General features: G+C 35.9%; 1 protein-coding gene across 2 annotated transcripts in view; it reads left to right on the top strand.

Moving 5' to 3' along the window:
• The window catches only part of ALCAM (activated leukocyte cell adhesion molecule), a 212635-nt gene that overhangs the window by 138914 nt on the left and 57566 nt on the right, over positions 1-16155 (top strand). For both annotated transcript variants that reach the window (XM_065913576.1, XM_065913575.1), the window contains exon 2: positions 14411-14511. In XM_065913576.1, the coding sequence (XP_065769648.1) occupies positions 14411-14511 (101 nt within the window). The remainder of the gene's footprint in view (positions 1-14410; positions 14512-16155) is intronic.

Here is a 16155-nt window from a genome sequence, read left to right as displayed (position 1 = left end):
TGCTGCAGCGTGACCACCCAGGACAATGTTCAGCAGAGGTCTTGGTGCTATCAACACCTGCGGAGAGCCACCTGGGGATGCAGCTGGCTAGGCAGAGATCACCTTTGCTGGGGGATGCAAAGCTTTGTCCTTGAAGATTTTATGTCCTTCCTTCCATCTTAACCAAGGGAATTTAAATGAGATTGTCTGGATACAGAATGTATACATTCCATAGGCTGAAGAAGCTATGTGCATCGTTCTTCTTAATTAATGGAGTATTTTTTATCTGTTTTAGGTTTATAGAAAATTTCAATGGAAAGAAGAGAGTTCCCCTATACTCTTTCAAAATTCCCCATCCCCCTATTTCTCTATTATTAACATCGTGCATAAGTGTGGCACATTTATTACAACTGAGGGGTCAATATTGCCACATTATTATTATTAAGTAAAATCTATAATTTATATATGTTTTCCTCTTTGTGTTGTATGTTTTATTGGTTTTGACAAATGTATAATGATTTGTATCCACCATCATAATATCAGAATAATTTCACTACTCAAAACATTCTCTGGGCTCTGTCCGTCCATCCCATCCTTCCTCTCATCAAACCCCTGGGAACTCCTCTCTTTACTATCTCCATCATTTCATCTTTTTCTATAATGTCAGAGTCATACAGATTGACACAGAAGATCAGTCAGATTGACTTCTTTCACTTGGCAATGTGCCTTTAAGTTTCCTTTGTCTTTGCATGAGCTTGAGCTCATGAGCTTGTTAGCTTATTTCTTTTTACTGCTGATATTCTATCATATATACCACCTGGTTTATTCATTCACAAGGACATCTTGGTTGCTTCCAGATTTTGGCAATTATGAATAAACATTATATTAAGGTTTTTTGTGAGCTTAAACATTTTCAACTCAGTACAAGGAATGCTACTCAATACTCTATAATGGGAAAAGGATGCTTCTCTATATGGGAAAAGGATCTAAAAAAGAGTGGATGTATGTACATGTAGAATTGATTTACTTTAATAAAGTTATTTACTTTGATGGAGTTCCCTCGTAGCTCAGTCAGTAAAGAATCTGCCTTCAATGCAGGAGACCTGGGTTTGATTCCTGGGTCAGGAAGTTCCCCTGGAGAAGAAAATGGCAACCTACCCTAGTATTCTTGTCTGGGAACTCCCATGGACTGAGGAGCCTGGCAGGCTACAATCCATGGGGTCACAATAGTTGGACATGACTTAGGGACTAAACTACAACTACTACACTAGAAACTAAAACAACATTGTAAGTCAACTATACCCCAATAAAAAGTAAAAAATTTTCAAAAACTTGTAATTGTGAAAACTATTTTTGATGGAGAGGAAAGGCATGAGTTTTGAAGTTAGACTTGATTTGAATCCTAACCTTCATTTTATTCATCCAATAAATTTTTCTTGGTAGTCTCCTCTATTATTTCTACTGTGCTGGGTGTTTGAAATGCTTAAATAAAGTGCCACTCCACCTGTCAAATGTGCCTTGTCTACACTTAAAAGCCTTATTATACCTCTGATTCCTTATATGAAAGATATCTATCTCAGATATTAGCAGTTTTCTGTTGTGTTCTGAGAATCAGATGAGCTGTCATAGACAAGACTTCACATATTTCCTGGCAATAAATGCTCGGTTGGTGTATAACATCCAATTGAGAAGGAGGTGGTAAACTTGATAGTTTATTTTCTTGCTAGTCCTTCTGTCCTTCTGATCTATAGGTTTTATAATGTTAAATATGAAAGTTTTATTTAATAATACATATGGAAAACATTTTATACTTTTCAAACAATATTCCTAGCTTAACCACAATTTAAAATGAAATAAGAACATCTCATCGTTTTCTGTGTATCTAATAGTGATGAGTATTGGACTGCAGGTGAGAATTAATTTGGCGCTCTAGCTTCACTACATACTGGCTTGACATTGTTGGTGGTAGTCTCTTGTGTAGTAGCCTCTTCGCTTTGAAGGGTGAACAGGATCCCATCAGCAAAGGAAGCATCATAGTATGTGTTCACATTAACCTTTATTTGTTCATCATATAGAGCTATTGTGAGACTCAAATGCAAAAATGTACAGTATAAATAGAAGAGCACTACAACTATAATGCACCATAAAATGTCTATTATTATTGCTACAATTGCTCTAATGTATTTTTGCTTTTAATTTGACTAACTCCCTACTAAATCAAACTGTAGGTTTGTTTTTTTTTCCTACACCCCTATTGCAATCTGAATTTTCTAGGATCCAATAACCTACTAATTTTAGAGGGTAAGTTCCCTTGTGGTTCAGCTGGTAAAGAATCCTTCTGCAATGCAAGAGACCTGGGTTCAGTCCCTAGGTTGGGAAGATCCCTGGAGAAGGGAAAGGCTGCCCACTCTGGTATTTTGGCCTGGAGAGTGGAGAGTTCAGCTGAATGCGGAAAAGCCATTTCCTGCTGTAAGAACTTGTTTACCTTTCTAGAGAGTTGTTGTTGTTATCATTTTTGCCATTTTGTCCATGATGGTCAGTCTTCCAGAAACTCTGCGGATCATTAGACCTTTGCCTAAATCACAGTATAAATATGACACATTTTAAAGTTACAGTGAGCGTCTGGGATTACAAAGTGTTCAGCAAGTTAAAAATCTTTGAGGGTAAGGGAGTTTCAAAGCTCAGCCAAATTAAGATCCAGATTTTACAAGGTCTTTTAAAAGCATTCCCCCATTCTGATATCCTTAGAAATGTTAAAACTACCTTTCAATACAACTTCCTATATTCCTTATTGCTACTTATTGCCTTCCTAAATTATCTTGTTCTCTTTCCCACTTTTCCTCCCACTCATCAGTTAAGAGTAATGACTGTCAGGAAAAGTGTAATATATCAAAGTTATTGTTAATATTGTCTAAGTTCATGCATTTCAGAGCAACACCACTGAGCTTATGCTGTGGACAAGTTACAGTGGGTACCATTCTCTATGCTTACCTCAACCTCTAAGACTGGAGGATGATTTCATTTTTATGTAGTAGATTATGCTGATTTCCTATTATGCAACTATCTGTTTTACTTTTAATTTTTTTAAAGAAAATTTTATTTTTCCTGTGGTCTTAATTGCTTTCAAAAAATATATTGGACAAATGTTTCTATTTCTTCTTCCTCGTCAGAACTAGAAAACTAGATTTCATAGTAAGTTGTTTAGTTCTTTAAAAAGGGCAAATGCCATAGAAAGCCATCATTTTCTTCCTATGACCTTAACTTATATTACAACCCCTGTGGGAAGTTGTCAATTTAAAAGCATGGAATTTACACGAATCTAAGTCTTGGAAATCAGCCAGCAATATGAAATATGTGGGGAAATCTATTAAATAGCTTTTTAACCTTTATTACTTACCATGTTTGATTGTACAAATCTATATCCTCAGGAGACGTAGGCAGTGCTAATTGGGATTCATGTGAAGAAAAGAGCAAAAAGCTATTTCAACCTATGTAAACATTTTTTTGGTACCTAGTTAAATACTTTGGAGAAGGAAATGGCACTCCACTCCAGTGCTCTTGCCTGGAAAATTTCATGGACAGAGGAGCCTGGTAGGCTGCAGTCCATGGGGTCGAGAAGAGTTGGACTAGACAGAGCGACTTCACTTTCACTTTTCACTTTCATGCATTGGGGAAGGAAATAGCAACCCACTCCAGTATTCTTGCCTGGAGAATCCCAGGGACGGGAGCCTGGTGGGCTGCCGTCTATGGGGTCACACAGAGTTGGACACGACTGACATGACTTAGCAGCAGCAGCAGTTAAATACTTAACAGGGAATATTCCAGAAGCAGGCATCCTGGACAAGATCACTCAACCAATTAGGAAGCAAAAGTTTACTACTCTGCTCGTTCAGGAGCCTTGACAATTTATTTGCTATACCCCTATAATTCATTACCTCAATTATTGGGTAAAATTCTCTAATGCTATTGAATATTACTTTAAATGCTAAAGCAATAAAATTAGCACAAGCTGTTATTAGCAGAAGCTCTCTGAAAACAATGATGATCTTATTGGCTAAAAATATTTATAATATGTTTTTTCTAAGACATCTGAGAAATGTAAAAGCTATTAGGAATTTGTTGTTTGGGAGTTGGAGAGTGTTATCAAGGACAGCTTTGATTATCTCAAATCAAGAGGTCTTTTTGTTGTCATGGCATTAAATTATTTGCAGACAACAAATTTAATAATGTCACAATAACTATGAACTCTTTCTGAAGACAGGCTCTAGTCTAAATTCCAAAAGTTTCCATTACTTCAGATGATGCACTTAAGGTCTTTTGTGAAGCATTGTGCCTGCTTTCCTGTTGATAGTGTTTTCATGAATACAATACAGTTATTGTCTTTGCTAAAATAATTAAGTCATATTCATAATTTCAATACAACTTATGTGGGAAAATGCACAGGAAAATGTAACTTTTCAGTATTCACATATAATTGATACAGTTAGTTAAACTTGGAGCATCTTTCCTTTGCATCTGACATGGGGCAGTGTTCAAATAGGGGTTTCTTCTACCTACCTCTTTAGTTAAGCTGGTTCCCAAATGAAGTTCTCAGGATCTGAATAGAGACAGTGCAAGAATTAATGCAGGAAATTGAATTGGGGGAGAGAAACGAAAGGAAAATAATATTTTACTGATTCTTTTCATTGTATTGATTAAGTGTCTGAGTGGATTCTCATTAATGACACAGCATCAAGTCCTAGATAATTAGGAGAGAAGCATGATAGTAGAAAATAGTCAACTTTATGAATCTCAACTTACATAAATTATTAGTTACATAAGTATTTGTAAATATTATAATGTGTGAACTGTAGAATATAAAGGGAAACATGATTAAGCCTTCTTTTCTTTAGTCTCCTTTACTATGAAAATCCATTTTAAAATAAAATATAGAAGATTGTTATTTTCATATACATTTTTAAATTTCTGGTTCAATGTAGTCTTCCTGGCTTCCCCCTGCCTCGCCATAAAGCATGAAGTGTTTTTAAGTATTTTTATTTGAGTTTGTCCCCACAAAGGAACCAGTGTTTACAGAGACTGTGTAGTCCAGTCAAAAACTCATCACTGAGGAATGAGAACTTGGTGACACACAGCTCCCGTGTGAAACAAATTTTTGGAAACCCCAATCTCATCTTCAGAACAAAGAATGTGAAGAGAACTGTCAAAGAAACCCTAAATCCTGATGCTCTTGGTGACATTTCAAATGTAAATTTAGGTCTGTGCACTGTTTTGAGTGTATGTTTTATTCCATTAAAAATATTTTTAAAACAAAATAGCTTTTTGGTGGGGGACAATGCTAAGATACTGAATCTAATTACTTCAGTATCTGCTTTATCCCCACCTTCCCAGATTCCCTAGAATCCCAAAGAATTGTATATGGTTTTCTGAAATGTTAAATGCAAACTAAAAATTATGGGTTGTAAGAATATGATCTGATAGAGTTCCTTTCAGTGCACTGCAATGGGGCTTTATTTTACCCATTATGATTGAGCACCTGCAACCTTCATGGTGCTGCGATGAATTTCAAAGTGAGGGCAATGTAGGTTTTTCCTTCAAATAGGTTGCAGCATGGTGGATAATTAAACTGATAATTTCTCCCTCTTTTGAAAAGAAATTAAACTTCATATATATATATATGTATATATACACATGTATGTATATATACATATATATATGTGTATGCCTAGAATTTAAACTCTGAGTACAGGGTGTTTTCTTTTCATCAATGTGAATTGCTTACCCTAGACAGCCCTTGGCACAAAGCGAGCACTCAATAGCCAATAAATGAATGATAAAGAATAAACACTGAAATATATACAGGGAAAAGGAAAACCATGTATTTGCCTATTTATTTCAGTGGGTTCATGGAAAGCATTGTGTAGATACTCCTCTAGCTTATATTTCTGTTTTAATGAACATTAGTTTCCTCAGTTGTTTAGTATTCAAAATAATTCTGTGTTATCTTTATATACAATCATGCACTTGTGCAAAAACTTTTTGTAGGCTAGATCCTCAATGGTATAATTACTGGATCAAAGGGTATTAACATTTTAAAATTTGATAGATACCATCAAATTATGCTTCCATAAGTTCTATTCAATTTAGAATGAACCTTAAATATTTTGTTTTTTAATTCAAGGCAATCTTTAACAATCTAATAAAAGTTCTGAGTTCTCTTTCTTTAAAAAGAAATGCTTCAGTATACCACAATTTGGGTTTTTTAAAAAATAACTTTAGAGGATTCATAGATGCCCTAAAGTCCATTTATGGATTCCAAGTTAAGAAATTCTAACAAGTACAGTAGAGTTTGTGTTTTGCTGGTTTAAAATTCCTGAGGCATTTCCCAAAAGTAAGAGTAAAAGTCCATAAATTAAATAATTTCTGTTGCTTTTAAATCATTTCTAAGTAAAATTTTTGCTTTATAATTAAAAAGTGACCCCAAATGGAATCCAAATGCTGGTGTTGATGGTGAAAGGAAAGAAAAAGTAAAAAAATGTAACAGTTTATTGCATTTTATTAAGAAAATTTTATGTGCATTTATGAATTTGGGTAAACTGCCAGTTTTAGGACATGTTCCTTATGAGGACCAAAGATGTAATTTGTCAAAATTACTATAATAAAAATTGGAATCTGCCATAAGACAGAAGACCAAGTATCACTCAATGCGTCTACATGGTCCCTGGTTATGGCAAGCCAGTGAAGTAGTTCTCATCTTTCCAATCACAGAAATTCAGTGTTCACATCAAATGAAATTTTCTCCAAGACACCTTAACCAATACCCTCAAACTCCTTGCTTGGATTCCTTTCTCTGCTTTGCCATACCTCTTACTTCACCTAGTAAGCACCTCCTACAAATCCATCATGTTCTTTGAGGAGCAGGCCTCATTATTTTATTTATATATTTCCCCCACAAAGAACATCTAGCACTTTGACTGTGGTGAAAATGAAAGTCACTCAGTTGTGTCTGACTCTTTGCAACTCCATGAACTGCATAGTCCATGAAATTCTCTAGGCGAGAATACTGAAGTAGGTAGCCTTTCCCTTCTCCAGGCGATCCTCCCAAACCAGGGGTCGAACCCCAGTCTCCTGCATTGCTGGCAGATTCTTTACCAACTGAGTCACAAGGGAGGCCCAAGAATACTGGAGTGGGTAGCCTATCCCTACTCCAGCGGATCTTCCCAAACCAGGAATTGTGCTAGGGTCTCCTGCATTGCAGGCAGATCCTTTACTAGCTGAGCTACAGGGAAGCCCTGATAATAGTAGTACGTGTTGACTATAGCAGGTGTTCAGTAAACACTTGGTGCTTGTTTAATGTCTAAACAGGTGGTTTTTTAGATGGGTCTTAGAATATGTAGGAATTAAGTCAGAGCAGATGGTCTCAAGGAGCAATGATAAAAAATGAAGTAGAGATGAAGTAAAACCTAAACTAAGAGGAAATAAGTGTGACTTATCAGGCTCAGAGATCATTATATGCTTAGGATATTAATATATGAGGCATATGGTATAGACTACCCACACCAATATTCTTGGGCTTCCCTTGCGGCTCAGCTGGTAAAGAATCCGCCTGCAACGCGGGAGACAAGGATTCTATCTGTGGGTTGGGAAGATCCCCTGAAGAAGGGAAAGGCTAACCACTCCAGTATTCTATTCTGGAGAATTCCATGGACTGTACAGTCCATGGGGTCTAAAGAGTCAGACACAACTGAGTGACTTTCACTTTTACTTTCACATGATAAATTGAAAAGGTAATTTTTAGCACAGTAATGCAAACTGGTTACTATATTTTTTTAAATTGTATTGTTTTTCTAGATGTCCCTTCTGTGATATAGTATGGATTATTAAATTGACCTCTACTCCACTAAAAAGATAAATATTTTGAGCATTATAACATGCCAAACTGGGAAGTAATGTTAAAAACACATATATTATAGTGTATTCCTGAATACTAGCAATATTTTATGATTTAATACAAAGATTTTTTTTCATCTGAATGTGATTCCACAGTGGCCTAACCATTTATCTAAAAGACATAATATGATGCATTTATGAGGCTCACTCAGTGGCTCAGAGCTAAAGAACCCATCTGCAATGCCAGAGATGCAAGATATGCAAGTTCGCTCCCTGCGTTGGGAAGATCCCCTGGAGAAGGGAATGGTTACCCACCCCAGTATTCTTGCCTGGAAAATTCCATGGACGAAGGAGCCCGGCAGGCTCCAGTAAAAAGGGTTGCAAGTAGTCAGACACGACTGAAGCACATATGCACACAATGCATTTCTAAAATTGTAGTAACTGGTGAGAGGAGAAGAAAGGAAGAATTACTATTTTTCTGATATGTAGGCATTGCACAACTATACCTACATTATAATATATGATACTTATGAAAGTTAATGGAAGTAAACTGTGAAAAACTGTATTCCTAATTCTGATTTAGCAAAGACCCAACTTTACCCCCATGTACCCACGTTTATGAAGGGAAGTTAAACAAGAAAAAGTGGGCTGCATAGCTGTTTTCTCAGTTTCACAAAGTGGTATTGAATTCCCTCAGATGTCTTCTCCCATCTGCCATGCAACCAAGTTATTTGAGAATTACAAGAACTCATATCACACGTGCATACGCATGCACACACACACATACAGAAATCTTACTTGTTGTATATTACATGACCTTGACAAAGATTTTAAGCTCTTGTCTAATATAATAGTTTATGAGAGGAATTATGAGATATAATTATGCGTCATTGAATCATAAAATCAGGTATGAAAGTCTCTTTAAAGACATCAACTTAATCTTCTGTCAGTAGAACTATTATATTTTATCATATCAAATAAGATACATGTGCTATATACACTTTAGAAAGCATATATAGTAGATACAATTTGTGCTTCATTATAATGAATATATGAAGTAGATTTCTATGGAATAGATTTTTTGTAATTTCTTAGATTGGATTGGATCACAGTGTTTCAAAGTCAGAAATCAATCCTCCTATCATAGTTTAATATAATATGTTTCTGTGAAGAAAACCAATTTGATAATAATCAGATGTTGTTATGTGTGATTGCTTCCTCCATCCTTTCATTCATATTCAGTGATTATTTAGTCCTACGCTAAGATTCTATTTTACAACAATGATCCCTTTATTGGAAACCACAGTTTTATTAAATGAGTGAAGGTCTAAACCAGTAGTTCTTAACTAGTTGGGATTTCTGGGGACAGTTTTGCCTTCCGGGGACATTTGCCATGATTGAAGATTTTTCTGTTGTCTTAGTGAGAAGAAGGTGCTACTGGTATCTGAGGGGCAGAGACAAGGGTGCTGCTAGAATTATGTAGGACAGCCCCCCACAGTAAAGATTTATTCAGGCCCAAATGTCAGCAGTGATGAAATTAAGAAACACTACCTGTTTTAATTAGAGTTGTATATATCTTAATTCTTTAATAAAGCAAATAGGGACATTGGCATGTTTGTCAAAATCAGTCAAATACATATGAAAGTAATTTCTAAGGATAAGTCTCATTTTTACCTACTTCCTCCCCCAACAGTTCATTTGCACAAATAAACTTCTCTTAACATTTCTGTAGAACTGGAATTTAGTTTTTATGTCGTAAGCTCTGAGCCCATTGTAAAATGATTTACCCTTCTATGGCACCAACCAGAGCTACAGAGCTAAAAAAAAAATGCTTTTAAGGATGATGATGCTTTCAAAGTATCAGTGCAATAAAAAATAATTAACCACACTAAATTACAGCGTGTAAAACAGACTCTGATGAATTTTGGTCTTATACTATTCTATATTATTTGTTGCACTTCCTCTTGAAATATGGTAGCAGATTCTGACTTTTAAGTGACCTCAATGCAGATGTCTGTATGTCAGCAATGTAAAGAGAATGATTACTCAGACGTTGATCATCCTTAAGGATTACTTTACCCAGAAAAAGAAATTCTCACCAATATAGCCCAAATTATTACAGTTTTATTATTTTAATTAGAAATATAAAGCATTCACCTGACTTCAAAAGGTTGCCTGAGTCTGTTTTAGTGCCTCTTTAAATTATTTGCTGTATAAAATGCATAACTATAATTATCTTGTATTTTACGATCACTTGCCTGAGAATTCTATATGTGAGATTATTTGGTCAAGAGACTTTTCTTGGGATGTGCTTGTCTTATTTTTTTCTCACTGAATTCTCCTGTCACCTTTCTAGTTCTATAGTTCTTTATCTGTAGCTAATAACTCTTTATAAGAATGACTAAAGAACTACACAATTCTATTCAAGTACAGCACATATTTATGTTTTATTCTATGTGTTGACATTTTGATAGCAACAGTAATAATAATGAATAACATTACACTAAATTTTTAGAACACATTTAATACATAAGGTGATTTAGCCCAGTTTAAAGTATCTTCTGACATATGCATGTACATATAGACATAACATGTATAGAACAGAAATGCAAACCCTTGTGAACACACACATTTCCTTCTATATTTTATATTTAGCCTCTTTGAGAAAGGACATCATAGGTATTCTATATTTGCAATAATATCCAATAATCTCTAGAGTACAAAACCATGAATAATTTAACAAACTAATATTACAGGGAAGTAATTGCAGGGGGATTCTAGTAAGCTAAATTTAATTCAAACTTGGCAGTTCAAAGATAAAATCTCTTGCTTCCATGAAAAGTATAAACAGAACTATTTGTGTTGACAGGTGCTTTGGGTCTACCTGGCACTTCATCTCAAAGACCGACATGCCCTAGAGGTGTCAGGAAGCCAATGTATCACAAAATCATAGTCGTCTTTATGGCTACTTTATCTCCAGGGGGTTGACAGTGTCAGCTCTCCCACATGTACAAGTCTCTCTTTCAGATGCACCCGGCGCCATCATACTCCCACCTGAACAGGAAAGCTGATGAACATGGCCAACTTACTTCTAAACTCATTGTGACTGTGGCTCCTGATGCCCTCCAAACGGTTACCGCTCATTCTGCCCTCAGTCTGCGGATTGCTCCCTTGCTCGTTTACCTCTTGCTCATTCTTGTCAAATGCCTCATTGCCCTGTGTTTCTGGCAAGTCCTGTCATGGCTTATTTTGGATATCGAGCTGTCACTGAAAGACCCAATCCATAAATTTGCAAATACTTTAAAAAACAACTCTGTTGTATGGTCATCACGGGTAAGGAAAAGGCATTTCTTAGGGACGTTTGCAAATCATGGGGTACAAACAGTTCTTCATTTTCTCTTGAAAGAGAAGGAAGAAATGTTTTCTCCCGTAGTTACATCCATAAACTCATAAAAACATAGAATTTGTGCTTGTTTCTCTTCAAGTAAGAGCATGACATTCAAGCTCAAATCTATGTTCCCTAAACATTGAAGACAGTATATGACAGCCTTCACAGTAGGTGACAAGAATAAGAATTTTGAAAGTTCCAGTGTTGTCAATGCCTCCCTGGTTTCAAAGATGTTAATTTGATAACTTAAGTGAAAAGGACTCCACAAGATTCAGATGGAAAATTATCTTACTAGATGCACATTAAATGCCAGAAATTATCCCAGGGACACTGTGGTTAAAAAAAAGTGTTCCCTTCCCTGCTGTAACTGCTTTCATCATGCTAATACATTATGTCCTTGAAATTCATATAGGTTTAATATCAATTATAAAATTATAATATTTTAAAATTTTAAATTAACTATAAAATTATAAAGTTTGCTGTATATTGAAGCTTTATAGAGAAGAGGAAAGAAAAATGGTCTGTAAGATAGAGCAGGGCATTGCATTTTTTGGAAAAGACATTTTTTATTTCCCTTTACCTAGCAAAGGATCACCTCATTGGTACCCAGGCTCTGTAATCTGTTTTCACTCCTGGACCAACCATGGGAACACCATCAGTTGTCAAAAGAAGATGTTTTGATAATACAGAAAGTAATTAGACATGCATGTCTTACCATAATTTAAGGAAGAGAATCACAATGTTCTAGAGTCATTACATATTCAGGTGTCTTGCTATATAGTCATGAAAAAAGCAAGATACTAAATCACAAAATTGTTTCCACAGCTTGGAAAACCTGCCCCTGTGTACAGTGCTTGAACAGATCCTAAAATACATGATACAAGTTCCACATTTAGGATCCAAAGTGTTATACAAAACCAAGTTCTATTTTGTGAAATAAAGCAGTTTCTTAACTGCCATAAGTTTGCTTGTCTACAACCACATGTCTAAATCCTTACAATTTTTATTTTAATAAAGCTGAAGAGACTATTTCTTCATTTACAGTCTTATGCTCTTCAATGATTTATCATAAAAAGGAATTTAAATCATTATGACTGACACTAAGCAATTGAAAATTATTGATGGGAAATTTTAATTTTTCATTATAAAATAATATGTAATAAAAGTTTTAGTCAAATTTTGTCTCTAATAGCAAGTTAAAAATGCATTCTATGGCTTATACTATACTTTGTATTCTTCATTTTAATGATGTTAAAAATCCTGGATAGTAGTTGTGTGGTTTATTTTTGTGAAAATTTGTGTTCTCTGTAATGTTTTTGTTCACTGGATCAAAAGTGCTTTAAAGGAAAGTACCTTCCTCAGTTGACAGAATTCCTTTTCTTTCTTTACTAAGGTTACCATGAAATTTTTGTACATGTTGTGACTGATGATAGCAGTGAAAGATAGTCTCCACCCTGTCTTGTTTCTTTAGAAAGCCATAAGATGGCCTTATTCATGTATTGCCATTGCCTTAGCTTTGCACTTTAGCGCCACCTGGTGGAAAAAATATCGTTTGTTTTTCTCTTTGGTTTAGTTAGCCCCTTCACACTCTGCACCCCATTATGAGCTATCTTAATAGATATTAAATCATTTAATACAATTAAATAATTGAAAATGTATCTAATCTTAAAGACAGTTGTAAACAAAGTAAGGTAAAAAGATCTTCTAGATTTCCTAAGTGAAGTCGCTCAGTCGTGTCCGACTCTTTGTGACCCCGTGGACTGTAGCCCACCAGGCTCCTCTGTCCATGGGATTCTCCAGGCAAGCATACTGGAGTGGGTTGCCATTTCCTTCTCCAGGGGATCTTCCCAACCCAGGGATCGAACCCAGGTCTCCCGCATTGCAGGCAGACGCTTTAACCTCTGAGCCACCAGGGAAGCCCCTAAATACTATACTATTGCCAAGTTAAATACCTATGTTTCTTTAAATGTCATAAATTTGAATAGTATGTTACATATCTATGAAAAATGTGGAAATTATTTATAATTCAATTAGTTATAATTTGCATTCTTTTTAAAAAAGAATTAAATAAGGAAGTTTTCTGTACTTTAGAAGCAAAACAATTGCTTAAGTTAGATTGTCTACCAAAAAAGCAGTGTAATCATTTCATGAAGAAATTTCATACTACAAATTCTTTTCTTTTTTTGCCCTCTCTCAGCTTGTAGGATTTTGTTTCCCCAACCTGGGATTGAACCCTCACTCTCGTAGTGAAAGTGCAAAGTTCTAACCACTGCACCGCCAGGGAATTCCCTACAGACTCCTATCATGTGAATATTTTGTGTATAGTTAAAGTGAAAACTAGTACTTAAGCCATTGCTACAGTAAAGCACGACACTTTCATGCTCATTTTGCCACTTATAATTAAGATTCAGTTGTGGGCTTATTTGAACTTGTTCTTAGTTTTTGATAGTTTTTGCAATTTTTCAGAAGTTAAATTTAAGAGTATTTTCAAATAAAAAACACAAATATATTTGAACCCAGTTTTGAAAAATTTAAGCATATTAATCTTTGTGTAGTCCTATGTTTCTATGAAATACAGTGAATTTTCTCCTTATATTATACAGTTGAAGGTGAAAATAAACCCTAGGTGTTAGACGGTTCCTTTGGCATAAACTGCTTATTTATATGGGGCTTCACCAGTGGCTCGGTGGTAAAGAATCCGTCTATGATACAGGAGCCGCAGGGGATGCAGGCTGTACCCCTATGTCGTGAAGATTCCCTGGAGGAGGGCAGGGCAGCCCACTCCAGCATCCTTTCCTGGAGAATTCCATGGGCAGAGGAGCCTGGCAGGCCACATACCACAGGGCTGCAGAGTCAGACACAACTGAAGCGAGTTATCATGCACCCATGCACTTGTCTACTTCCTGGTGAAATTGAGAGTTTTATAGATTTGAATCTTATGACATCCAAAGGCTTAATAATAACTAAACTAAATAAGAATTGTTGATATTTAAATAGGAAATATGTTCTAACTATAATTTATGGTATTTCATTTAAGATAAAATTATAATACATAACCTTCACTAAGACTTGCATCTTGTACTGAAGTTATTTGCTTTGCTGCTTCAAGAGAATATTTGAACTCTTCTGTCTCTCTTTTGTTCCTTTCCTTTAAAGGTCTTGGATGGTACACTGTAAACTCAGCATATGGAGATACCATTATCATGCCTTGCCGAGTCGATGTACCTCAGAATCTCATGTTTGGCAAATGGAAATATGTAAGTGTGACCTATCTAGGACTTGGTTAGTTGCCTCTAGTCTCTTAAAGAAAATGAGTAAATGTGAATTTCAAATAACATAATGGTAATATTCAACTGTGGGTATAAATGTAAGAAGATGAAATTAATGTGTTGAGTATATCAAAGGAATAATTCCTTACATAACAAATGCTATTTTAAAATAAAACCAATAAACAGATAATTCTTAGCTCAAATTAGTCTGAAAGAGTCACCCTGAAGTGTTCAAAGCAAAAGAAATGGCAGAATTCCAGAATAAACTCAGGGAGTATAGGACAGAGCTTGGAGGAGAATGGCTGCCATTCTCTACATACTCATCTCTTGTTTGGTGTGGTTACTTTAGAGGCAAGATGTACCGGGAACCAGAGCATTCACATGTCCACTGAAAACTAGTCATCAGTATTAGAAGCCTGTTTCTGGTACTTGGTCTTACAACTCAGTTGATGTGGTAGCTTCTTTTAAAATTTCACATTGCTGATTTTATTCATTTTTTCAGTTCAGTTTAGTCGTTCAGTCATGTCTGACTCTTTGCGACCCCATGGACACCACGTTAGGCTCCCTATCCGCCACCAACTCACGGAGCTTGCTCAGACTCATGTCCATCGAATTGATGATGCCATCCAACCATCTCATTCGTTCATTTCTTGCAGATAGGAAAATCATATTTTCTCAGGTATTGAGGTACAGATAGGTTTGGAAACGCAGGGTAGCTATCCTAGTAGGTGAAGTGGAAAGGCTGGAAAACATTGACCAATAAGATACCTCAGTCTATTTCCCGGAACCAACAAAAAGTCTGTGTGGCACCATCTCCGAGTGCTAGATCACATAAGACACAATAGTTTGCAAGTTTGAACAGAGGACATAAGTTTCATTGAACACAATTGGCAAATTTTCCCTAGGTCCTTGAAATGTTAAAAGATATTTGAATAGGAGAAGGATTTGATGGTCCAATAATTTTTGAAAACTTCTGCAATACTTCTCAGAGCCTTTCCTATGTACAGCTACATGATGAATTGTCTGAGTTCATTCATTTCTTAGGTTTGTTGAACCACACAACTTTTCCTCTCAGATATCTGCAAGAACTAATGTTCCACAGAATAGAAATGTGCATAGTTGCACCCAAGGGGTAGTGAAGCACAGTCTCTTAAAGCACAGGTTCTGAAGTCAGGCTGACATAGTCTATCATGTACTGGCTGTAGAATTCCGGACAAGTGAATTAATCCCCATTTTCTCATGGGAAAAAAATGAGATGATAATGATAGTCTTCCTTACGCTGTTGTGAAGGTTACATGAAGTAATTCATATAGGAATACTTACCTAGTACTTGGCACGTGGTAATTGTGTGAAAAGTGTAAACTGTTGTGAGTGTGGTACCACCGAGTTCTAAAGACAGTGTGTGATGGGGCAGGTGAAGGCAGAAGGAGGTAAGCCGGCATACCACTTCCCTGTTCCCTCCTCCTAATATCCAGCTCACCCTGGGTAATTTTTAGCTATTTCTGGTTCTGTATAAAAATGGAAATACAAAGTTAAGGCCTGTGAGGACAAAGTCTAGTCACAATCCTAAAATCCCAAGGGTCTGGGAGGCTACCACCATTAGTGCTAACATAAATGGAATCCACTGGTGAA

This window comes from Muntiacus reevesi, chromosome 21 (assembly GCF_963930625.1).
Source record: "Muntiacus reevesi chromosome 21, mMunRee1.1, whole genome shotgun sequence".
Taxonomy (NCBI): Eukaryota; Metazoa; Chordata; class Mammalia; order Artiodactyla; family Cervidae; genus Muntiacus; species Muntiacus reevesi.
This window is presented reverse-complemented; position numbering and strand designations above follow the sequence as displayed.